General features: G+C 33.9%; 1 protein-coding gene across 1 annotated transcript in view; it reads left to right on the top strand.

Moving 5' to 3' along the window:
• Positions 1-26552, top strand: part of DTD1 (D-aminoacyl-tRNA deacylase 1) — a 153134-nt gene that overhangs the window by 23529 nt on the left and 103053 nt on the right. The window contains exon 3 of the mRNA XM_074287760.1: positions 8043-8278. Coding sequence (XP_074143861.1) covers positions 8043-8278 — 236 coding nt within the window. The remainder of the gene's footprint in view (positions 1-8042; positions 8279-26552) is intronic.

The raw sequence follows: 26552 nt of genomic DNA, 5'->3' as shown, positions 1-26552 counted from the left end.
GCATTTGGGGTTAAGTGACTTGCTCAGGATCACACAGCTAGGAAGTGCTAAGTGTCAGACCAGATTTGAACTTAGGTCCTCCTGACTTCAGGGCTGGTGCTCTAGCTATCCCTGAAGCTTTTTATTTTTCAAAACTTTAACATTAGCCCTAGCAAAACCTTGTGTTCCAATTTTCCCTCCCTTTCCTCACACCCTCCCCCAGATGGTAAGTAGTCATATAATATATGTTAAACATGGTAGATATATATGTTAAATCCAACATATGCATACATATTTATACAGTTATTGTGCTGCACAAGAAAAATCAAATCAAACCAATAAAAAAAAAAGCAGAATAAAATGCAATCAAGCAACAACAAAAAGAGTGAAAATGCTATGTTGTAAACCACAGTTTCCACAGTCCTTTCTCTGGGTATATCTGGTTCTCTTCGTCACTGAACAATTGAAATTGGGTTGAATAACCTCATTATTGAAAAGAGCCACATCCTTCAGAATTGATCATTGTATAGTCTTGTTGCCATTTACAACAATTTCCTCCTTCTGTTCATTTCACTTAGCATCAGTTCATCTAAGTCTCTCTAGGCCTCTTTGAAATCATTCTATTGATTGTTTCTTATAGAACAATAATATTCCATAACATTCATATACCATAACTTACTCAGGCATTCTCCAACTAATGAGCATCCACTCATTTTCCAGTTTCTTGCCACTATAAAGAGGGCTGCCACAAACATTTTTGCACCTGTGGGTCCCTTGAGGGATTGATTTTTCTAGGCTTATGAAAGACAGGAGGATATCAAATATGTGGAGGGAAATCTAAAACCGTATTCTTACCAAAAATAGTAACCAACATAATATTTATAACTATTGGTCCATATGTTTGTTTTGCTTTCTGCACAACTTTTTTTAAAATAACTTTTTATTGACAGAACTTATGCATGGGTAATTTTTTACATTATCCCTTGCACTCACCTCTGTTCTGACTTTTCCCTTCCCTCCCTCCACCCCCTCCCCTAGATGTCAAGCAGTCTTATACATATTAAATAAGTTATAGAATATCCTAGATACAATATCTGTGTGAGATCCGAACAGTTCTCTTGTTGTACAAGAAGAATTGGATTCAGAAGGTAAAAATAACCTGGGAAGAAAAAACAAAAATACAAACAGTTCACACTTATTTCCCATTGTTCCTTCTCTGGGTGTAGCTGATTCTGTCCATCATTGATCAATTGGAACTAAATTAGATCTTCTCTTTGTCGAAGATATCCACTTCCATCAGAATAATCCTCATACAGTATTGGTGTTGAAGTGTATAAATGATCTCCTGGTTCTGCTCATTTCACTCAGCATCAGTCCATGTAAGTCTCTCTAAACCTCTCAGTATTCATCCTGCTGGTCATTTCTTACAGAACAATAATATTCCATAACATTCATATACCATAATTTACCCAACCATTCTTCAATTGATGGGCATCCATTCATTTTCCAGTTTCTAGCTACAACAAAAAGAGCTGCCACAAACATTTTGGCACATATATGTCTCTTTCCGCTCTTTAGTATTTCCTTGGGATATAAGCCCAGTAGTATCACTGCTGGATATAAAGAGTATACACAGTTTGATAACTTTTTGTGCATAGTTCCAAATTGCTCTCCAGAATGGTTGGATTCATTCACAACTCCACCAACAATGCATCAGTGTCCCAGTTTTCCCACATCCCCTCCAACATTCATCATTATTTTTTCCTGTTATCTTAGCCAATCTGAGAGGTGTGTAGTGGTATCTCAGAGTTGTCTTAATTTGCATTTCTCTGATCAATAGTGATTTGGAACACTCTTTCATATGAGTGGAAATAGTTTCAATTTCATCATCTGAAAATTGTCTGTATCCTTTGACCATTTATCAATTGGAGAATGACTTGATTTCTTATAAATTTGAGTCAATTCTCTGTATATTTTGGAAATGAGACCTTTATCAGAACCTTAAACTGTAAAAATGTTTTCCCAGTTTGTTGCTTCCCTTCTAATCTTGTTTGCATTAGTTTTGTTTGTACAAAGGCTTTTAAATTTAATTTAATCAAAAATTTCTATTTTGTGATCAATAATAATCTTTAGTTCTTCTTTGGTCACAAATTCCTTCCTCCTCCACAAGTCTGAGAGGTAAACTATCCTGTGTTCCTCTATTTATGCTCTTGTTCTTTACGCTTAAATCATGGACCCATTTTGATGTTATTTTGGTGTACAGTGTTAAGTGTGGGTTCTGCACAACTTTTTAATGAGAATAATCACAAATATTTTGAAGATATCAGATGGGAACAGGTATGTTTTTATGAATGATAATCCATGATAGACTATTATTACAAAACTGATTGAAAATTATAGAAAAACTGCAGCATTCTATTTGTGTACTTTTTCTTAACTATAAAAAAATTTTGATTCAGTAGCACAAAAATATCCTATTTTACAGAGCTTCCCTTAAAATGTTCTCCTAGATATACATGTCAAACTTATAAAAAATAGTATGAAATATCTAGTTATAGGGGCAGCTAGTAATAGGTGGCACAGTGGATAGAACACTAACCCTGAAGTCAGGAGCACTTGAGTTCAAATCTGATCTCAGACACTTAACACTTCCTAGCTGTGTGACCCTGGGCAAGTCACTTAACTCCAGCCTTAGAAAAAGAAAAAAAAATCTAATAATAGAACTTTGTTATTTTTTTTTTTTAATTTTTTATTATATATATATTTTTATAATATTATCCCTTGTATTCATTTTTCCAAATTACCCCCCCTCCCTCTATTCCCTCCCCCCGATGACAGGCAATCCCATACATTTTACATGTGTTACAATATAGTCTAGGTACAATACATGTGTGTGAATATCATTTTCTTGTTGCACAATAAACATTAGAATCCGAAGGTACATGCAACCTGGGCAGACAGATATTAGTGCTAACAATTTACATTCACTTCCCAGTGTTTCTTCTCTGGGTGTAGCTACCTCTGTCCATCATTGATCAACTGGAAGTGAGTTGGATCTTCTTTATGTTGAAGATTTCCACCTCCATCAGAATACATCCTCATACAGTATTGTTGTTGAAGTGTACAGTGATCTTCTGGTTCTGCTCATTTCACTCAGCATCAGTTGATTTAAGTCTCTCCAGGCCTCTCTGTATTCCTCCTGCTGGTCATTTCTTACAGAGCAATAATATTCCATAACCTTCATATACCACAATTTACCCAACCATTCTCCAACTGATGGACATCCATTCATCTTCCAGTTTCTAGCTACAACAAAAAGAGCTGCCACAAACATTTTGGCACATATATGTCTCTTTCCGCTCTTTAGTATTTCTTTGGGATATAATCCCAGTAGTAGCGCTGCTGGGTCAAAGGGTATGCACAGTTTGATAACTTTTTGGGCATAATTCCAGATTGCTCTCCAGAATGGCTGGATTCTTTCGCAACTCCACCAACAATGTATCAGTGACCCAGTTTTCCCACATCCCTTCCAACATTCATCATTATTTGTTCCTGTCATCTTAGCCAATCTGACAGGTGTGTAGTGGTATCTCAGAGTGGTCTTAATTTGCATTTCTCTGATCAGTAGTGATTTGGAACACTCTTTCATGTGAGTGGATATAGTTTCAATTTCTTCCTCTGAGAATTGTCTGTTCATATCCCTTGACCATTTATCAATTGGAGAATGGTTCGGTTTCTTATAAATTAGGGTCAGTTCTCTATATATTTTGGAAATGAGACCTTTGTCGGAACCTTTGTTTTTAAAAATATTTTCCCAATTTGTTACTTCCCTTCTAATCTTGTTTGCATTAGTATTATTTGTACAGAAACTTTTTAGTTTGATGTAATCAAAATCTTCTATTTTGTGATCAATAATGATCTCTAGTTCTCCTCTGGTCATAAATTCCTTCCTCCTCCACAAGTCTGAGAGGTAGATTATCCTCTGTTCCTCTAATCTATTTATTATCTCCCTCTTTATGCCTAAATCATGGACCCATTTTGATCTTATCTTGGTATATGGTGTTAAGTGTGGATCCATATCTAATTTCTGCCATACTAATTTCCAGTTTTCCCAACAGTTTTTTCCGAATAATGAATTTTTATCCCTAATGTTGGTATCTTTGGGTTTGTCAAAGATTAGGTTGCTATATATGTATCCTTTTTTGTCCTTTGTATCTAATCTGTTCCACTGATCTACCGGTCTATTTCTTAGCCAATACCAAATGGTTTTGGTGACTGCTGCTATATAATATAGCTTTAGATCAGGTACACTTAGACCACCTTCCTCTGATTTTTTTTCATTAAGAACTTTGTTATTACACCTTAATTTTTCTTAACTTAAAGTGAAACAAAATAGAGATGTAGATTTGTCAAAGGTAGTTTGGCATGGTCACAAAGTAAGTCCATTTCAAAATCTAAACTTCAGAAGGAATCTCTCTATATAAGGTATTTCAGAAGCTCCTGATTGTGATGAAAGAAGGAAAGCAATTTATTAAGCACTTAATGTGTGTTAAGTAATATGCTAAATAATGGATGACTTTGTGTTCATTGTATCAACCAGTAGGGCAATGTCCTACATGAGATGTATAATTCACAAGTTTTGTTAAGGTCCAGAACAGCCAAGTGGATAAAGAATACCTATTGTCTTGATTAGGATATTTTGTTGAATGGAAATTTTTCAGAGCTTGTTTGTCTTGATATGTCTTATGAACAACCACTGTAAGTGGTAAGATTGTTGAAGCCACATTTGAATTGGAGGGGATATCAAATATGATTGACATCAAAAAATTACTCATTTTTTAAATAATCTAAACTACCTGAAACCTAAGGGCCTTCTTTTAAAAATTATTGATGTCTTTTGTTTTTATATTATAGTAGTTTCTGGATATATTCACCTTCTCCTGGTGAATTTTTCCTTGTAATATAAATATAATTAAGCAAAACCAATAAATACAATGATTTTATCTGACAGCATATACAGCATTTTGCACTCAAGAGCCCCTAGGAGGAAAGTACATTTCCTAAAAGCCCATCCAGCTTTTGAATTCAAGTACTCTTCCAGTGAAGTTGTATGGCTGTGAGTCATGGTATACGGTTGCTGAAAAGTAATATTGAAGACTACTTAAGTAGTGATAAAAAAGTGCATATGTAAACTATGACATATTACAAAGGAGGAATTTCACAAATTATCATCACAGTAAAATCACCTATGGGGAATCCAAATCATTCATAAGAATTTGGCTCACCAACCCAATTGGAAAAACCAGATGGATGAAGAATGCCAACTCTTTAGGTTGCAATGTACAATTTGATGGACAACCTGTAGAGTTTGCCTATAAACACTATATCTAGGACAGACACCTGAAAAGCATGACTGGAAAAAATAATGAACTTATTACATAGAGCAAGGGATAACCAATGGTCATTCTGCATTTGCGTTCCATTGGTATGTATAGAATGCACTCATTATTTAGAATTAGATTATTTTTGTGGTTAGAGTTGTCTAATTCTGAGAGGAAAAGCTTGAGGTTCCCTACTAATATAGTTTTTTTGTCTTAATTCTTCCTGTAGCTGCTTAATATTTTCTCTAAAAATTTGGATGCTTTATCCCTTGGTGCATATATATTTAGTACCACTTCATTGTTTGTGGTACCTTTTAACAAGATGTAGTTTCCTTCCTTATCTCTTTTAATTAGATCTATTTTAACTTTTGCTTCATTTTAGATCAGAATTGCTATGCCTGTTTTTTTTTTTTTTTTGTTTCAGCTGAAACATAAAGTCTGTTCTAGCCTTTTATTGTTACTCTGTCTCTCTCTGTGTCAAATGTGTAAACAACATGTTGCAGGATTTTTTTTTTTTTTTCTTTTTGCTAATGCAATTGGGCTTAAGTGACTTGCTCAGGGTCACACAGCTAGGAAGTGTTAAGTGTCTGAGGGCACATTTGAACTCAGGTCCCTTGACTTCAGGGCTGGTGCTCTATCCACTGCGTCACCTACTGCCCCAGGATTTTGTTTTTTAATCCATTCTGCTATTCACTTCCATTTCATGGGGAAATTCATCCTATTCACATACACAGCTCTTGTTTTTCCCTCTATCGGATTAATGAACTGAATGAAAAAAGTATCTGGTCAACTACTAACTTGAATCTCATAGTCATGTCAATAAAGAGTCAAAAATCTATATACTTTTTTCATTCATTTGTTAAATAGATACAAAGCTAGGTAGCATGTGCTATATTTTAGCCATGTAAAGAGTTTGATTGGGTTTATGAGAAAATATCAATAAAGAAAATATACTTTATTGTGAAATATAACCATCTCAATTTAAGTTGATATGAACTTTTATATAGAAATTAAAGTTTTTATTTAAATTTGATTTAAACTACAGAATAGATATTAAAGGCTTAGATTTATAATGGGCAGGAGAACTCCCTATTACTTAAAGTGACAAGTAAGACTTACACCAAAGTCTGCTTTTTTTTCCCTTTAATCTTATTTAAATTTAAATTAAGAATATGTTATTGATACCTTTTGCTTTTATATCATGGTAATTTCTAAACATAAAATTTCCTTTCTTTATAATAAAACAAAACTATTAACTGCAAAATCAAGTTATATATCAGACTAAATCCAATGGCATATTGTACCCAATATGGTTTTCAACCTCTCTGTCACAACTCGATTGTTTTGTATATGGGAATGAGGAAATTTTTTCATACATATGAAGAAAAAAATCATAGTGACTTATATGACTTGCCTCTGGTCATGAGGTTTGTGCCTATGCAGAGCATGCTCTGTGTAGAGTAATCTTTCTCCTTGTCTTCTATTGCCAGTGTTTTATTTTCCATACATCATATTATAATTTCAGTAAGTGTTTTTCCTTGTTGTTTCTTTGGAAAATACATTCTGGTAGGAATAGAGGTGGAGTGATTTTAGCTCATTAGATGCTTATGTGACATTATTAGATTGGAGATGAAAGAGTGATGCTGTCCATAAATTCTACCTAGGTAGGGAACAGGATAAAGTAGGCTTAGTTATTGTTGTTTATGGTATGCATGTTAATCTAAATTTTGGGAAGACTTTATTTTCATCTTAAAGATTTAGTACTTGCTTATATATTGAAGAAATTTCTTCCACGCAAAGACGATAATGATTCTAATTGGTGAGTTATACACATTTGCATTCCATACCACTTCACAAATTTCCCTTATGGAAAGAGACCTGTATGTGCAAAAATGTTTGTGGGAGACCTCTTTGTAGTGGCCAGAAACTGGAAACTGAGTGGATGCCCATCAAATGGAGAATGGTTGGGTAAATTGTGGTATATGAATATTATGGAAGAAATGAGTGAAATGAGCAGGACCAGGAAATCATTATATACCTCTACAACGATACTTTATGAGGATGTAGTTTGATGGACATGGCCATCTTCAACAATGAGATGAACCAAATCAGTTCCAATAAAGCAGTAATGAATTGAACCAGCTACACCCAGTGAAAGGACTCTGGGAAGATGACTATGAACTACTACATAGAATTCCCAATACCCCTATTTTTGTCCGCCTGCATTTTGGATTTCCTTCACAGGCTAATTGTATACTATTTCAAAGTCCAATTATTTTTGTACAGCAAAACAACTGTTTGGACATGTATACATATTATTATATTTAATTTATACTCTAACATATTTAACATGTATTGGTCAACCTGCCATCAGGGGGAGGGAGTCGGGGGAAGGAGGGGAAAAATTGGAACAAATGGTTTGGCAATTGTCAGTGTTGTAAAATTACCCATGCATATATCTGGTAAGTAAAAAGCTATAATTAAAAAAAAAGAAAAAATTAATTCCGTTATTTCATAGGATCATAGTCTAGAGCTAAGAGGGACTTAAGAGATTATCTAGTTCAGTTCCTTCACTTTACAGGTATGAAAACTAGCAACATATTCTTAGGTGGGTATGTTTTGAACAGGGGAAGTTGCTTTTTGCTCTACAGGTAGCTTTCACTGCTATGTTTTTCTTTTCAGGGTTCGAAAGATTTTAAACCTGAGGGTATTTGAAGATGAAAGTGGGAAGCACTGGTCAAAAAGTGTGATGGACAAACAGTATGAAGTATTGTGTGTCAGCCAGTTTACTCTTCAGTGTATTCTAAAAGGGAACAAACCAGACTATCATATGGCGATGCCTACGGAGCAAGCAGAGATTTTCTACAACAATTTCCTTGAGCAACTTAGAAAGGCTTATAAACCAGAGCTCATTAAAGGTATGTTGTGCCTATAGAATAAGAAGGTAAAAAATGAAAGAAAAGGCCTCTTTATGAAAATTACAGAAATTTTTGGGGAAGTTTAGTTAGATTTGTCATCTCATCAAAAAAATTAATAATATGTTAGAAATAAATACCTTTTTTTCCCTACTAATTTCATCTTTTTTTTTTTCCTGGTTATTTTTTAGCTGTGATACTAAATTATTATTCAACTTGCAGTTATTATTTGTGTTGTTTCCATTGTTCACCACCTGGTCTTTTGGTCTTTCATACAACTGTTCAGGCATTTAAAATGTTGGAGGAAATGCTCTAATTGGTAACACAATTTATATCTTTTTAAATGTCTGTTGTAGTGTTTTCCCTATTTATTACTGCCTTGTTGGAATAGAAACATTTTCTATGAAGATTATCTTGTTTTTGATATTGTGAGAAAAAAATTTACAATTAGGATATTTACTGGTTCATTCCCTGCCTTATATTACAAAAATAATTATATATTAGGGCAGCTAGGTGGTGCAGTGGATAGAGCATCAGTCCTGAAGTTAGGAGGACCCGAGTTCAAATGTGGTCTTAGACACTTAACACTTCCTAGCCTTGTGACCCTGGGCTAGTCACTTAACCCTGATTACTTCAGAAAAGGAAAAAGAAAAAGAAAAGAACTCTGTATTTATTTATGTGATTAGAATATTTGGTTGGGCTATCACTTGCTTTCTCCTACATCTATAGAGAAGATTTGATTTCCATGAATAATTATTTTTTTTTTTAAAAAGACAGTCTTTTTTCCCTCTGGGACTCATTGTCTGTATTGGAACTAAAGAATTCAGTGGGAGCTTATGTATCAGAACTCTTAATTGAGGTGCCAGCAGCTGGTAAATCTAAATTCTCTATTTTTTTCTCCTAATCAAAATGGCAGAGAGAATGTTTGCAAGGGAGCTTATGTTCCTCTGAAAAACAGCCAGTCAGTAAACAATTATTAAGTGATTGCTACGTGCCAGGCATCTTGTTAAACACTAGGGAATACAAAGCAAGGTAAAAGATGATCTCTATTCTCAAGGTAATTATGTATATATATGTATATATAGGATAAAGTAGAAGTCACTAGAATCAAGGAGCATCAAGAAGGCTTCTTCTAGAAAGTGGGACTTGACAGAATTAGGATATAGAGATTAGGAGGGAGAGAATTTTAGTAATGGAGAAGTACTTTGAATTGAGGGAAGTATTGAAGACTCAATACTTTGCACGTGGGGTGAATGACAGGTATAAGGAGATGGGAAAAAAGAGGCAGGTTCTAAAAGACCTTGAAACATCAAAAGAAAGATTTAAACAATTTGATTCTGAAGATGATAGGGAGCAACTGCAGTTTTAGGAAGACCAGTTTGATACCTGAGTGAAAAAACAAAAAGAAGAAAAAATAGTTTAAGAAAATGAATAAAAATTTATTAAAACAAAAAGTGAATCATTTGAAAAAAGTACAGAGATAGTATATAAAAGTACTTAAGAGAAATGGAAAGAGGTAAAGTATCCATAGAAAAAGAAATAGTTATCTTGAGATTTCCTCCAATGGATAAATGACACTTAAAAGAAGCAAACAGAACTAGAGGAGCAAATAAAAGAGCTCTTGGGAATTTAAATACCCCAGAATCCCTTAATAGGAGAATCTCAGAAAATGTGGGCTAAGCTTTATGGGGATACTGACTCAACTTATAGTTGCTACTCAGTGTATTAGATATCTCTGAACGGAACTCACAATTGCCTTAGACAGCTCATTCTATTTTCTCATGACCATATCTGTTGGGAAACATTTTTTAAATAGAGCTGAAATTTCCCTCTGAAATATCCAGTCACTGCTTCTAATTCTACTCTTTGGAGCAAAGTGGAACAAGGTACCATCACTCTGTAAGTCTGTCAGATATATGACTATAGCTAACATGGGTAATTTTCTACTGCTATAAACTGAGGGAAGAAGAAAAATTCCTCTTCGAAAGACTTTTTTTCTGAAATTCATGGCCTTTCATTTTTTCCAGAGGCGTTCATCCCATGTATCCATTGTAATATACATGTAGAGTTTTTGAACACAACTGTTTTTACTTTGGTGCTGAGAATTTTTGCACCAAATGGATGCAGTAGTATAGAACAGAAAAATCTTTGGTTCAAATTCTGGCTTGTATTGCCTGTGTGACTTTGCGCAAGTCACTGAATTCTCTTGTCCTCAGTTTTTTCATTTGAGATCATAATGTACAATGCCTGGCACATAGTAAATGCTATGAAAATGAAGTTTTCTACAAGAAGATTATTTAATGAACAACTGTGATGAACTTGGCTCTTCTCAGCAATGTGGTGATCCAAGACAATATTGATAGACTTGGGATGGAAAATGCTATTTGTATCCAGAGAGATAATTATGGAGACTGAATGTGGATTAAAACATAGTTTTTTTTTTTTGGTTTTTCTTTCTTGTTTTTTTTTTTTTTTTTTTTTCATTTTGGTCTGATTTTTTCACAGCATGACAAATGTAGAAATATGTTTAAAAGGATTGTATGTGTTTTACCTATACAGATTGCTTGCTGTCTTGGGAAAGGGAGAGATAAAAGAGGGAGAGAGAAAAAAAAAAAGAACACAATCTTAGAAAAGTGAATGTTGAAAACTCTAAATGTATTTGGAAAAATAAAATACTTTTTTTTTCCTGAGGCAATTGGGGTTAAGTGACTTGCCCAGGGTCACACAGCTGGGAAGTAATAATTGTCTGAGGTTAAATTTGAACTCAGTTCCTCCTGACTTCACAGCTGGTGCTTTATCCACTGTATCAACTAGCTGCCCCCATAAAATGCTATTGAGAAAAAAAGAGAAAATTTTAGTTTTAGAGCTAGATTCTGTGTTCCTTCTAAGTCTTTTCTTTTCTAGTCTACACATACAGTATCTTGAGCTAGTTGTTAAATTGGGGCCCTTCACTATCCTGATTGTCCCCTACCATCAGCCCTTTCCTATCTTCCAGTGTTTTTCACCTTACTCTTGTCTGTATACACTAATCCAACTATATTGCTTTGCTTGTAGTCCCTCAGATATGCCTTCCATCTCCTGTCTCTTTGCATTATCTGTCTCATTCCTGGGATGCTCTGTTTATTCACTCTGTTATTCACCTGTGCTTAGTGTTTTTGATCATCCTTTTTGATCATCCTTTAAGAACCTTCTTCAGGAGGACTTTCCCTGGCTTGGTAGCTGCTCATGTCTTCATCTTTCAGATTACTGTGCAAAGTAGTTGTCTGCATATTGTCTCCTTATTAAACTATCAACTTCTTGAACTTGTATGGTTGTGGTTGTTTTTTCCTTTTCTTTTTTTTTGCTTTCATGCCCCCAGCACTTAACACAATGCCTGGCTTAGAGGAACCACTTAAGTGAATATACACTGACATAGTAAGGCATAGTACTACTGGCTTGTGTGTGTGTGTGTGTGTGTGTGTGTGTGTGTGTGTGTGTGTGTGTGTGTTGTGTGTTTTACTGAGGCAATTGGGATTAAGTGACTTGCCCAGGGTCACACAGCTAGGAAGTGTTACGTATCTGAGGCTAGATTTGAACTCGGTCCTCCTGACTTCAGGGTTGGTGTTCTATCCTCTGTGCCATCTAGCTGACCTCCTCATAGTAATCTGTTTTAAGATTCTGATGCCAAGTTTCCTTGTCAGTATCAATAGGCAAATATACAAGCAGTAAAGCTACTTGAGGAGATGTAAATAACAAAAAACATTCACTGATTTTGGAGGTGGATATAATAACATAAAAACATTGAAAAATTACCAGAATCCACGAGGCTTTTAAGCTCTCAGTAACAAAATTAATAATTGGATTCTTCTCCTAATATTTCTAAAAAAAAGTGTCTTGTCTAGTCCATTGATGGAATGGTTTCTCATGGCAAAGCCCTTTATTTTTTTGCTTTGTAGTCCCTTTAAAAAACAATTGCTTCTTCTTCTTTTTTTTTTTTTTTCCCTGAGGCTGGGGTTAAGTGACTTGCCCAGGGTCACGCATCTAAGAAGTGCTAAGTGTCTGAGATCAAATTTGAACTTGAGTCCTCCTGAATTCAAGGCTGGTGCTCTATCCACTGCGCCACCTAGCTGCCCCCCAAAAAATTGCTTCTTAACTCCAACTGCCTCTCAAAATAGTCATTTTCATCATTACTGAACCTAAATCAATCACATAGAATGTTTTTTTTTTTTTTTGTTACCAAGCCCTCAATACCTGTTTATGGGGTGAAGGGGGGGAATCTGTCAGAGATATTCAGTAGAATATTTTTTCCTGGGACAAAGATGATGTGGGGCATGAAGAAAGTGTGTTGTAATGTTGATTACAGTGGACCTCTACAGTGTTAGGTCCAATTTCACACGGTGTGGGGTACAGGTCATCCTTCCCCTATAAAGTAATGAAGTAGTGAAAGGATACAAGGTAAGACATACAGGAATTGTAGTCTCTTCATCACTGCAGGAAGGAAATAAATTTCCCAGAGAGATGCCTAGTATAAAACCAAGGTCACTTTATTTTAGTTATGGTTCTGAGAATTATTGACGTTTTGGATAGGGGGAAATTAGGATAGACATGCAGAGCTTGCATCAAGGCTTTTTCTGAAGTTCTGTCTTCTTTTTGGTGAGTAGTTCTAGAACGTTTCAAAGTAGGCCCTGAAGCTAATGTGACACAAAAGAGATGGAGTACAGGAGCTAGCACTCTGTACCTTCCCTCAGGTCCTGCTGTGACACCTCTTTGGGTCAGGCATGTGACTCTGTCAGTTGCACTCAACCTCTAGAAGGTTCCTCTGGGATGGAAGTACTTTTAGTATAATCTTGGCAGTAGATTAGGGATGCTTCATAAGGGCGAGCCTTGTAAGTACATACAGGCTTATCATCTGGAAGCTGGCCACTTGGTGATGAAGTTTTGACTTGTGTCAATTCTTGAAACGAAGAAAAACACCCAGGATGGTTCAGTAGTATTATGTGGGCCCCTTTTGTGGTGACAGTGACACAGTGGTAGAAAAAGAGTATATAATTCATTCGGAAATCTCTTAGTTTTAGAATTTTTTCCTTTCTTTAACACATTCATATCTTTAGTTGTTACATCATCTTCAAGGCTTGGTTCACACCCCTGGGGTCTACAATTCTTGAAGTTGTAATTGAGCACTAAAGGGGTTTGAGACAAAATAATTCATTCACTTCCTCTGCCAAATGGAAAAATGGTTTGTGATCAGATGCTTGAGAATATATGGAGGAGAGACTGATATTTGAGAGATAGAAATAAGCTCTTGAAAGGCAACATCTGTTAAATTGAAGGAGTTGACAAATGGTAACTTTGAGTAACAGTGAAAAATGCTTCCTTTGCAAGTTTGTACCCAATAGAGCTCTTCTTCAACCCTTTCTCCTTTATGATTTGGGTAAAAAACCAACTTTATTCTTCCTGTTTTGTATATATATATATATATATATATATATATATATGTGTGTGTGTGTGTGTTTGTGTGTATGTATTATATATATGTGTATATATATATATATATATGTATATATTTATCACAGAGAGAGAATAACAAGAAGTACAGTTAAGCTCATCTACCATAACTCCTCCATAAAGATCTAGAAAAGACACAAAAATAAGTTCTGTTCAGGAAATCTAGAAAACAAATCATAGTGAGTCACATTTATAGACCAGGAGAAACCTAAAATGAAAACTCAGTTTTTGTAAGTAGAGGTTGCTAGATCCTTGTTGATTCCAAGTCTGGCTCATTGATACTTTCAGTATTACTTATATTTTTCCTTTGAATTAGATGCTCTGCATTTTGACTCTAGTCAAAATCCAGTCTTATGTCAAAGACACCAGAATTCTTGTAATCATTCAGGTTTATAATCTGTCATCCTCTGTTTTTTATTCTTCTCTTCCTTCTTTTTCCCTCCAAATAACATACATATGAATTTTCAAATCCTGTTAATTCTGTGTCTGCAACATCGCTGGCATTGCCCCCTTTCTTTCCATTCTTAGGACCACTATCTTTATTCAGATCTTCATTATCTTTTGACTACACTATTAATGCAATAGCGTAAATGATCCTCCTGTAATAAGCTTTTTCTCTCTCTTATCTGTCCTCCACAAAACTGTTAAATGGATATTCTTAAAGCACAAGCCTGATCATGTTATTGCTCTCCTTAGAAAACTTCATTATTTTGTTTTTTTTCTATTTTAAAGCTTTTTTTAACTAAGATTCAAATATTTTCTTCCTTCTGCTTAAAGAATTGCCTTTCTGGGTAGGTTCTGTGTTACCTTTCCAGGCTTATACATTATTCATATACTTTATGTGCTGACTCAAATTGGCCTATTTGCTTTCCTTATGCATATATTCTAGCTCCTATCTGTATTCCTTTGACTAGAATGCTCTCTTTCTGCCTTTAGAGTCCCTTACTTCCTTCAGAGCTCAATTTAAATACCATTTCCTACCTGAGTCCTTTCTTGATTTATCCTACTTGTTAGTTTTTTCCTTTGGTCTTCTGCACCCCATAACCTCTAAAGTTTAAGTCCTAGCTTTGACACATACTACTTCTTACTGTTCTCTTTTAAAATATACATTTTAAAAAATAATACTAGAAGCTTTAAACAGTTCTGTTGAAAACAAGGATATTATTGTGTAGTTAATTAGAACTTAGAGAAATGGGATACTTTCATATATCAGATCATTTAGATAAAAAGCAACAAAATATTCAAGAAACGTTCTTGAAAATATATTTTTAAACTATATACAGATTTCTCTCCTCTCCCTTTTCCCCCTCCCATATAACTTCTATTTAAGTAGGGGTCAAGAGCTTAACCAGTTATTGGGAATATAATTTAAAAAATATTTTATTTTCAATTCACAGAACAAAACAAATATTTCCATAACACAATACAATAAAAAAAGATGATTGCACATAATTCCAGGCATGAGTTAATCAATGTGTCAGGTTTCATTTCTTTGAAGTTTATAAAAATAAATATTTAAAAGTAATATGCAAGCTTCTTCAGGGTGGATCTGATTCTTTTTTGCTTTTTAGAACAGTGACTTTCATGGAACAGTTTTAATAAATGTTTCTTAACTGGATATGAAGCAAAGTAATATTAAGCAACTAAAATGAAGAAAATATTTGTTAATTAATTTTAAGGATTTAATTTGTCTCTGAGCGGTAAAGAGATAACTTTGACTTGAAAAGGTAGTAGAAAGGGGGCAGCTAGGTGGTGAAGTAGATAGAGCATCAGCCCTGAAGTCAGGAAGAGACCTGAGTTCAAATTTAGCCTCAGACACTTTATACTTCTTAACTATGTGACCTTGTGCGAGTCATTAACCCCAATTGCCTCAGAGGGGGGAAAAAAAAGGTAGAAAGTAGATGAGCAAAACAAAATTTTATTTTAAAATTCTTTTTAAAAAGTTTAAAAAAATTATAGGAATATTATTTTTCTAGTTACAAATAAAGATGGTTTTTAACATTTATTTAAAAATAGTTTTTTTAAATTTTTCTGAATATATGCAAAGATAATTTTCAACATTAACTTTTGAAAACCTTGTTTCAAATTTTCTCCCTCCCTTTCCCCACCTCTTCTCAATGAAGGGTAAATATGTGCAATCTTCTAAATATATTTCCACATTTGTCATGCTGTGCAAGAAAAATCATATGAAAAGGGAGAAAAAAAACCACAAGAGAAAATAAAACCAAGCAGACAACAACAATTTAAAAAAAAAAAGGTGAAAATACTGTACTTTGATCCACATTCAATCTCTAGTTTTTTCTGTGGATGAGGATGGCTCTTTCCATCACAAGTCTATTGGAATTGCTTTGAATCACCTCATTATTGAAAGAATCCATCACAGCTGGTCATCACATGATCTTGTTGCTGCCATGTACAATGGTCTCCTGGTTCTGCTCATCCCACTTAACATCAGTTCATGTAAGTCTCTCAGGTCTTTCTGTATTCATCCTGCTGGTCATTTCTTATAGAATAATAATAATATTCCATAGCATTTATATATCACAATTTACCCAACCATTCTCCAATTGATGGGCATCCACTTAGTTTCTTGCCACTACAAAGACGGCTGCCACAAACATTTTTGCACATACAGGTCCCTATCCCTCCTTTAAGATCTCTTTAGGATATAAGCCCAATAGAAACTATGCTGGATCAAAGGGTATGCACAGTTTGATAACTTTTTGAGCATAGATCCCAATCGCTCTCTAGAATGGTTGGATCATTTCACAGTTCCAGCAACAATATTATCAGTATCCCAGTTTTCCCACATCTCCTCCAACATTCATCATTATCTTTTCCTGTCATCTTAGCCAATCTGAGAGGTGTGTAGTGGTACTTCTTAATTTTCATTTCTCTGATCTAGAGATTGATCATCTAGAGATCATTTAGAGCATTTTTTTTCATTTGACTAGAAATGGCTTTAATTTCATTGTCTGAAAATTGTCTAACATTCATTTTGAGTTCCAGTCCCCCCCCCTTCTCTTATCTCATCCTTCACCAAGACAGCAAACAAACTAAAAGAGGTCAGTGTTTGACGTATATCCAAGGGAGTTATTTTGGGAAAGAAAAATCAGAACAAAAGGGGAAAACCACAAGAAAACAATAACTGCAAACAAATAACAACAACCAATGATCACAAAAAAGTTGAAAATAATATGCTTTGATTTACATTCAGTCACATTCAGGCTTTATAGTTTTTCCTCTGAATAGTTTTTTCTCTTCCATCCAAGATCTATAGGAATTGTTATTGTATTTAATTGTTATTGTTATTATCTAATTGTATTGTTAAGAAGAGCTAAGTCCATCATGTTTCAAGATCCTTAGCATTTTTTAAGAATCTCTGTTTTAAAGTAGCATTGAGTAAATTTAATTTTCCTTTCAGCTCTCCTCATTTTATGAATGAACCTTTATTTAAAAATATTAAATCTTACTATAATTGATTTCCAGCTGAAAGAGAACTTTGAGGGTATCTAAGCCAATAGATATCCTTATAGATTAGGAATAAGACTTTTTTTGTCTAAAATAATTTCTGAACCAAACTTTTCCATTCATTTTAATTAATTTATTTCTATTTTTAAAAATTGTGAGCTTAAGAAAAACCACATAAAATAGATATTTACATATATTTAATAGATTAAAAAAAGGATTGTTCAAGAAACTAGATCTGTTATATACAGCTTTCTTTTCTTTTTCAGGATATGTTCACTTGGTAGTTTTCAAAGCTATCCTGCTTGTCTTTCTTTTTGGTCTTCCTTCCATTTTCTTCTTTATATTAAAAATGGCTCTGTTTTTTTGTTGGTTGTCTTACTCCTTTTATACTATTAATCTTCCACTTGGAGGGAAAAACTCTTGTTAAAAAAAAAGTAGCAACTGTACATTGCTTTAAGGTTTCTAAAACACAAATGTTATTTCACTTGATTCTAACAAACCTTGGGAGGTAGGTGTTATTAGTATATCCATTTTACAAATGAGGAAATTGAGGCAGAAATTAAGTGACTTGTGCATAGTCATCTAGTCTTTCAAGCTCTATTTGGAAACTCTGATCTTTATGACTCCAGATCCATTGTGCACTATCTAACTGCTTAGGTTATGTGTGGTCAAGCAAATCAAACTGCCACAGTTGGCTGATTCCAAAAAATATTTTTCTTATTTTGTGTCTTTGTCTGTCAAGAGCAGGAAGAAGGCTTCATCATTAGTCTTCTCTAATCATTACTGGTCATTGCATTGATTAGAATTCATAAGTCTTTCAAAAAAAGTATTTTTTTTTTTGTAATGTGTTACTGTATAATTTATTTTGTTTTTGCTCACTTTTCTGTGCATCAGTTCATATAAGGACTTTCCTGTTTTCTCCTTTTTGTTATTTCTTATATAACTCAATAATATTCTATTACTTCCATATACTTAGTCATTCCACGTGAGATGGGAGTCTCCTTATTTTCCAGTTCTTTACTACCACAAAAATATCTTCTAATTACATTTTTTTGGGTATATTTGGATTCTTTTTTTTTTTTTTTTTCTTTTTGTTTGTGTAGTGCTGGTAATAGTACGATTGAGTCAGAATCATAATACTTCAGTAACTTTTGGGGACTGGTTCCAAATTGTTTTCTAGAATGATTGGACCAATTCACAGTTTCAGGCCAAGTACTATAGTGTGCTTGTTTTTGTGTAATCTCTGTAATTATAATTTTTGAGGGTCAATTTGCAAATGTGTTATATTTGCAATGTGAGGCTTTTTTTTTCTTATCGACTTGGAGTGTTTTTTCATGTTTGTTTAGTTTTTCTTTCGTTTTTTAAAATTTTCTTTTGCTTTTTTTTTTTTTTTAACATTTTAAGTTCCAAATTGTTTTCTTCTCTTCCCACTCAACAGTAGAAAATGCCACCATCTTTCTCTCTCTTTCTGTCTTTTTCTCTGTTTCTGTTTCTCTCTCTCTCTCTGTCTCTTTCTCACATACACATACACACATATCTATATATGTAAAGTCATATCATGTATACTTCTATTTATCATTTCTTTTTCTGGAGGTAGATAGCATCATCTTTATAAATCTGTTTAGTTGATTCTTTACAATATTCAAAATAACTTTGTTGTTTACAATTGTTCTTCAAACAATATTACTGTTCCTGTATACAATGTTTTCTTATTTCTTCACATTCACTATTTCATGCAAATCTTTCCATGTTTTTCTTTCTTTCTTTTTTTTTTTTTTTTAACAAAAAGGTTAAAGTACTATGCTTTAATCCACATTTATTTTCCATAGTTTTCTCTCTGGATATAGATGTAATTTTTCATCCCAAGTCTATTGGATTTATCTTTTTTATTACAGCTTTTTATTTATAAGATATATGCATGGGTAATTTTTCAGCATTGATAATTGCAAAACCTTTTGTTCCAATTTTTCCTCTCCTCCCCCCCACCCCCTCCCCCAGATGGCAGGTTGACCAATACATGTTAAATATGTTAAAGCATAAATTAAATATAAGATATGTTCCATATTTTTCTTAATCAGTTCATTGTTTTTTTTATAGCACAGTAATATTCCTGACTTGATGATCATCCCCTCAATTTCCAATTTTTTGCCACCACAAGGGAGAGTTGCTATAAATATTTTAGAATTTACAGGTTCTTTTCCTTTTTCAGTTTGATTTTTTTTTTCTTATGTAAATAGCTTGCTCAAATCTTTTGCACAATATCGATTGGGGAATAATTTTTGTTCCTATACACTTGAATCATTTCTGTGATGAAAATTGTTCAAGGACCCATTGATTGGAACTACTGCCAGAGATAGGGAAAAATTGAAGCTTATTATACCCAGAACGAAGGTATCAGTGAACAATAAATTGATGATTTGAGAGCTTGTTTCTACAACCTAATGGAGGTCTTGATTATAAAAGCAGTATAGGTACAATGGACTTTAAAAAGCAAATAGTAAAAGAGGGAAAAGGACCCACATGTGCAAAAATATTTGTAGCAGTTCTTTTTGTGTTGGCACAGAATTGAAAAATGAGTAGATGCTCATCAATTGGGGAATGGCTGAATATGAAAATAATGGAATATTATTGTTTTAGAACAGGTTGATTTTAGAAAGGCCTGGAAACATCTACATGAACTGATGCTAAGTGAAGCAGTCAGAATCTGGAAAATGTTACACAGCAACAGCAGGATTATGCAATGGTTGACTATGATAGACTTGGTTCTTATCAGCAGTTTAGTGATCCAAGGCAGTCCCAATAAACTTTGGACAGAAAATGCCATATACATCCAGAGAGAACTATGGAGACTAAATATAAATCAATACATGCTATGTTCACTTTTCTTTTCTTTTTTTTTTCCTTCTTGTGGTTTTTCCTTTTGTTCTGATTTCCCTTCCAACATGATTCATATGGAAATATGTAAAAAATGAATAACCCCCCCAATGTTGTTTTATATGTAACTGAGGAAAATTTTTAAAAGTTAAAAAAAAAAAGCAAATAAGGAGGATGGTTTACAAATCAGAGAATAGGAAAGGGAAGATCTATATCAGTTAAAGTAGCAAACTAGGGAAAAAAAAGAAAAAATAAATAAAATGGGAAACTAACTCATTAACATTGAACCTGTAGTTAATAAACTTGATTACACAGACCTTAGCGTGAATAAGAAAAGTAAGCCAGAAATTATCTCATCACAGTTCCTGTTTTGGTCCTAGGTCACATTATATATATATATATATATATCACATTCTTGCAAATCCTGCTGATCTTTTCACATCTCATATTAACAGCATTTCTTATGCAAATGGTTTTCTAAAATCATAATGTAAGCAATTATGACTATATTAGCATAAAACTGCCATGATGTAAAACAGACTGGAAACAAAATTTATTGCCATTCAAATAATTCAATTGGATGCATTTCTTAATTATTTTGTAGAAAAAATTCACTTATCTTTTATTTTAAGCATTCTATACTATTTGCATTTAGAGGTTAGCATAGAAATTACATAGATATCAGCATAATAATAATAATAATAATAATAATAATAATAATAATAATAATAATCTGTTTGAATTTATAATTAGAAAAGTGACCAAAAGTATTACCAGTCAGGGCGTAGATCAGCCATGTTGTGAATAATAATTTTCTTGATTAACTTATCACAACCTAATATAAATAATTTTTTTTATTTTTTAAGTTTATTTTATTTAAGTTGAAGATCTATGTCAACTATCCCTCAAATCTTAGTGTGACTTTTGATAGAAAGATTACAGTTGCAATTCTTATTCTTATTATTTACAAGCATTTTAACTTAAAAGTTTTAAATATGTTTTCCATCAATATCTGTTTACTTGTAGAAGGTCAAATATCATAGTTGTCTTAATAGGAAAAACATATCTCACTTTAAATGAGACTATATTAGGATTTTACATAGGACAACTCAATTGAAGAAAATCTAGATTTATAGTTATAAATGGTACCATGTAGAATCTCAGTTTTGTCAAGGGCTCTTCACTGCCATCATTTCAAATGATAAATTCTATTACTTATACTAAATCTGCTGCTAAAGATTAAAGTGGCAGTCCTGAAATTCTCATGTCTTTATTTATTTATTTATTTTTTGCTGAGTCAATTGGGGTCAAGTGCCTTGTCACACAGCTAGGAAGTGTTAAGTGTTTGAGGTCAATTTTGAACTCAGGTCCTCCTGACTTCAGGGCTGGTTCTCTATCCACTGCCTCACCTAGCTGCCCCAATTCTCATGTTTTGAGATACATTCTTGGCTCCTTTGATACAATGGAATTGCATACATAATCTTTGTTAATATAGTAATGAAATCATAAATGAATTTTCCTTGCATAAAGATTAGAATATATCCATCTGTTGGTCTTTCAAGGACAGAATTTTATTATGTTTCATTCAAATAATTCCATGTTGTGAATTTGTTTCTATATTTACTAGTTAAATGTAACTGGTTAGAATTCAGTCAGTTTCAAATAATGGTACATGATTCTAGCTATTTTTCTATAGCAACAAGACTATCTAAAACACTGAAATCATGAGAAATTTCAAAACTAATTCTAGCAAGCATGTTATAAATTTACAGGCTTAGAAAGCTTCTCATTCTCCTTTTATATCCATGAGAACCAAAAGCTCCCCAAACATTTTTGGGTGTTTTTGATAGTAGTCTTGGAAACTCCAGAATTGCATTATCCTTCCTACATTCTGATTCAGCACTTTATTTACCTTTGATGTGATTGCTGTAGCAGATAATGGTATTAGGTGATATACTTCAGGAGAAACACCAAATATTGAAGTTTAGTCATGTGAAGAATTCACAAAGGCCATTTTCTTTGGCAAAAGGTATATTTATTTAGAAGTGGTTACAGACAAAATGAAGGTATACTGTAAATACCAGGAATGGTAATATGAAATAGAGTTGGGAGAACATAGAAAGGGGTTTTAATAATTAATGAGGGAAGTGACAAATTCCCTGGGGGAACTCACAATTATCTTGGAGATAGAGAATACCCCCGCATGAGGTTGGGGCATAGCCTCAGCTGGCAGGCTAAATCCTAAAAGGAATTTACTTACTATAAGGAGAAGAAAGACCCCATAAGGGGATAGGAGAGACACCACATGGCATGGGGGAGAGGAGAAGGGATAAGGAGAGAAACACCAGAGACAGTGTGGTGGTGGACAAAGGCAGGCAGTGTTGATGGCACAGAATTGCAATTATTCACAATACCAGAGAGAGCAGATTTGGGTATGAAGCTTCAACAATTAACTCAAGGGTATGTGGCAAATGAAAATTCCCAAGATTTAGATTATAATTTATCCAGAAACTCTTAATTCTTGGTAATTTTCACTTGCCACATACATTGATTACTCTTGCTGACAAAAGAGATGAGAGAGATGATTATTAATAACCATTTTCTTTTTTTGTTTCTTTTAACCTTTTTAAAAAAAAATTAATAGCATTCTTTTTGAGGTAGACCTAAGTGGCTGAGGGATATGACTTTGATTATGTCACTCCCAGACTACCCTATACTTGGTACTCTAGACAAAGAATTGACCCCTCACCAAGCCTGAGTAGAACATAATGGGCTGGAACTTACCCTGATTCAATTATTTGTAAACGTTTTCTAGTTGGAGGAACAAAATTTCTTTCTAGGCAAGATGGTCTTGGTGGGCTAAATTTTTGGGCAGGGTCAGATCTCCTTGAAAGACTGGATTTTAAGTGAGTAAATAGGAAAAAGGAAAAATATACTGGATCTCCCCAATAATTGGTTATTTAATGATAATTTCTTTAATGTATATATTATATAATATATGTGTTTCAATTTCAATATATCCTTCCTGGATGTCTAGTTTTAGAAGTTAATCTGGTCCAAACATTTTGACAAAAATGACAAAATCAGTTTTAGAGAAAAAGTGTTCTTTGAAAGAATTTTTTTTTTCCATTTAGTCTGGATATTGAAGTTGTGAAGGAGACTCCAAAAGTTTGGAGTCACAGACCAATGTCTCAAGGTGTCTCAAAAGAATTTACAGCCCTGAACTCATTTTCTTGTCAAGGGGCAAAGTTTATTGTAATTGTAACACCAATTACAAGTGGACTAAATTCCAAGAGAATTCAACAAAGAAACAGAAACAAAGAGACACATTTATCCAGTTTTCTATCATTGACATGCTAATTCTATGGTTCATAGGTAGGAGGGAAGAATGGTCTCTGAAATTTGGTTTTAGTTGACCAGATTATTACCGACCAGATTATCAGTTAGCAATGAATTGAGGAGTGGTTTCTGGAATTTGGTTATCACTGACCAACAGATTATCAGACAGTCAGCAATGAACTGAGAAATTGTCTATTTACTATTGTCTCAGGAGTTTAACCTGTGGTACTATCCAGAGGCTATCTGACTGAGGAATGGTCTATTCAGAATCAGACATTCCCAGGTTAAGTGAGTGTGGGGGGGGAAAGGGGCAAAGCCAGAAGACTTTGGAATCAAATTGCCACAACAGAAGCCCCCTAAAATCACCGCTATGTTTCCCTAGAAGCTATACTCCTTCACTGAGACTGCCAAAAGGATATTTCTAGCATGTTTAACTGGAAATAATTTAGATTCAGAAACTACATGGAAATGGGCACAAAACAGAATTATTAAAACCTGAGGAATAATGATTACTGACCGTGTGAGATTTATGCAGACCTGACTTGAGCACACTAGGATTATCTAGGAATTTTGACAGTGATGGTAACCAAGATTATACAGTAATTACAAATGACAATTAGACAGATTAATCTTGCTTTATTTGCCTATGGAAAATAAAGTTCATATGAATCCTAATCTTTTTTTTTTTTTTTTTTTTCTTCTGAGACTGGGGTTAAGGCCCAGGTCACACAGCTAGGAAATGTTAAGTGTCTTGAGACCACATTTGAACTCTGGTCCTCCTGAATTCAGGGCTGGTGCTCTATCCACTGCCCCACCTAGCTGCCCCGAATCCTAATCTTAAACTAGATATTCACCTAGGAAAAGAAGAGACCAGGTCCTCCTGTTAAGATTCTCAGGCCAGTTTTTGCTTTCAGTTCTGAATTGCAGTTTCATGTTCATCAGAAAATTGAGGCAGGTGTTTGACTGGTCATTGAAAAGTCCAGTGCTTTCTGTCTAATAGATTATTTAGAGATAGACAAAAGACAATATAGATAAGTATGTAGAACGCTAACTTGTCTCTGTGATTTTCTGGATTGGACTGAAATTTTATTGGTGAATCAATTTTTTCTTGCCCATTTGTCTTCCTAGGCAAAATCTACCATGCTTGCAGTGGAAGGTTACTTAGTGGGCTAGAAAACTCAATCATAATGTGACCTAATTTGTTCTTGCATTGCAGCCAATTATTATGACAAAAACTGTCTGAGGATCCACTGCTAGTCATAATGATGCAGAGAGAGGGGAAAACCTCAGTTTATTATGTTCAGAACATAGGCATCACTGAACAAAAAGTCAGTGAGCCCAGAGCATCAGTTTGAATGACGTTATATAGGACTTGGTTATATAAGAATAAGTACAATAAGATTTCAAAGAGTAAATAAGGGAAGGTAAATGATTTCTAGTTTAAGGAACAAACAGTGAAAGGAAGGGATCTATATTAGGTAAAACAGGAAACTAAGTAACCCTGTAGTTGGTAAATTTTATTTTGCAGACTGAGTTAGATATTTCTCTGGGGTTATGCATAGCAGAGAAAGAAATTTTAAAAAGAGTTCTATTTCAGCAATGGATTATGAAATCAAGCTTCATTAAGAAAAAAAAATCCTGTTAAGATCTTATTAAATTTGCATGAAAGGTCACAGAGGAACATAATTCTTCCACAAACACAGCAAAGTTCCAGAAATGGACTAGCAGTCAGGACCCATGAAGCAAACATAATCTCTGCCCTGGATTATCAGTATACAGAGGACAGAGTCAGCTCTCCACAGGATTTTCTCTAGAGTTAGAAGATATCACTGTGGTCTATTTCAACTTGATTAACTTACAAATCAAGTCTTTCCAAGTTACCATGAATTGATTTCACTAGACTTTATCTTGCCAAAGAAGCCTCTTCACTCCCAGAGTCACACTAGTTCTGCCTTGTGCTGTTTAGTATTTTTATCTGGGATTTTGATAAAGGCTTGGGTGACTTGTTTATCAAATTGCAAATGGCTCAAAGCTGGGAAAATCAAGATCTAAAGGATCTTGACAGAGTGGAGCATTGGGCTTAACTTATTAAAATGAAATTCAGCTGTGTAAATCTAAAAGTCTTGTACTTGGATAAAAATATCAACTTAAAGCTATAAAATAAAGAAAGCATTCTTAGAAGTTTAAGAAAGATCTGGGTAGTTGAGTATACTAAAATTTCATTATGGCTCAGCAGTGTGATTTGACAGTTAAAAAAGTGTGATCTTGGATTGCTTTAGAAGGAACATACTTCTAGGAATTGGGAGGAATAATTTCGCTGTGTTCTGTCTGTGTTCATGATTCTGGGCATCACGACTTAACAAAGACATTGATAAATTGGGAAGTGTCTAGAGGACAACCAGAAAGGTGAAGAATCTTGATTCCTTGACACATTAGGCTGATAGAACTTTAGTCTGAAGAACTGAAGACTTGGGAGACATGAGAGCTGTCTTCAAGAAGGGAATTAGAAGGAAATTAGACTTTGTTCTTTGTCTCCAAAACACAGAACTGTAAGCAATAAGTGGAAGTTGTAAGAGGCTTATTTAGAACTTGATGTCAGGAAAGAAACTTCCTAACAATTAGAGATGTCCAGAAGTAGAATGAACAGTCTCAAGAAATGTTGAGCATCTAGAAGAATGATTTTCACAATGACAATAATGTTATAAATAAAAACAATTTAGAAAAGTTTAATAACTGATAAATATAGTGACCAGTGACAGTTCCAGAGGACCATTAAATATGAAGCATGCTAACCTACTCGACACAGATGTGATAGAATCAAGGTGTAGAATAAGATATGGACTTAGCTGGTAGGGAATTTGTTTTGCTTGACTATGCATATTTGTAAAATAATTTTCTTTCCTTTTTTTTCCCAATTGGAAGGAAGATAGGTGGAGACAAAATGAATGCTAATTAATTGATGTAATTGAGATATATATGTATGTATGTTACTCATGTAGGTTGTGGGTATCTACACAAGTTTCTCTAGTTATGGTTTGTAAGGATTATGAACGTAGTTTTTAGAGATGCTTCCATTTACCTTTTCTTAAGGGAGACTTTGCTAGGTGAG

This window comes from Sminthopsis crassicaudata, chromosome 2 (genome assembly GCF_048593235.1).
Source record: "Sminthopsis crassicaudata isolate SCR6 chromosome 2, ASM4859323v1, whole genome shotgun sequence".
In the NCBI taxonomy this organism is placed as follows: Eukaryota; Metazoa; Chordata; class Mammalia; order Dasyuromorphia; family Dasyuridae; genus Sminthopsis; species Sminthopsis crassicaudata.
Note: the sequence above shows the minus strand (reverse complement) of the source record. Positions and strands in the feature narration are given on the sequence as shown.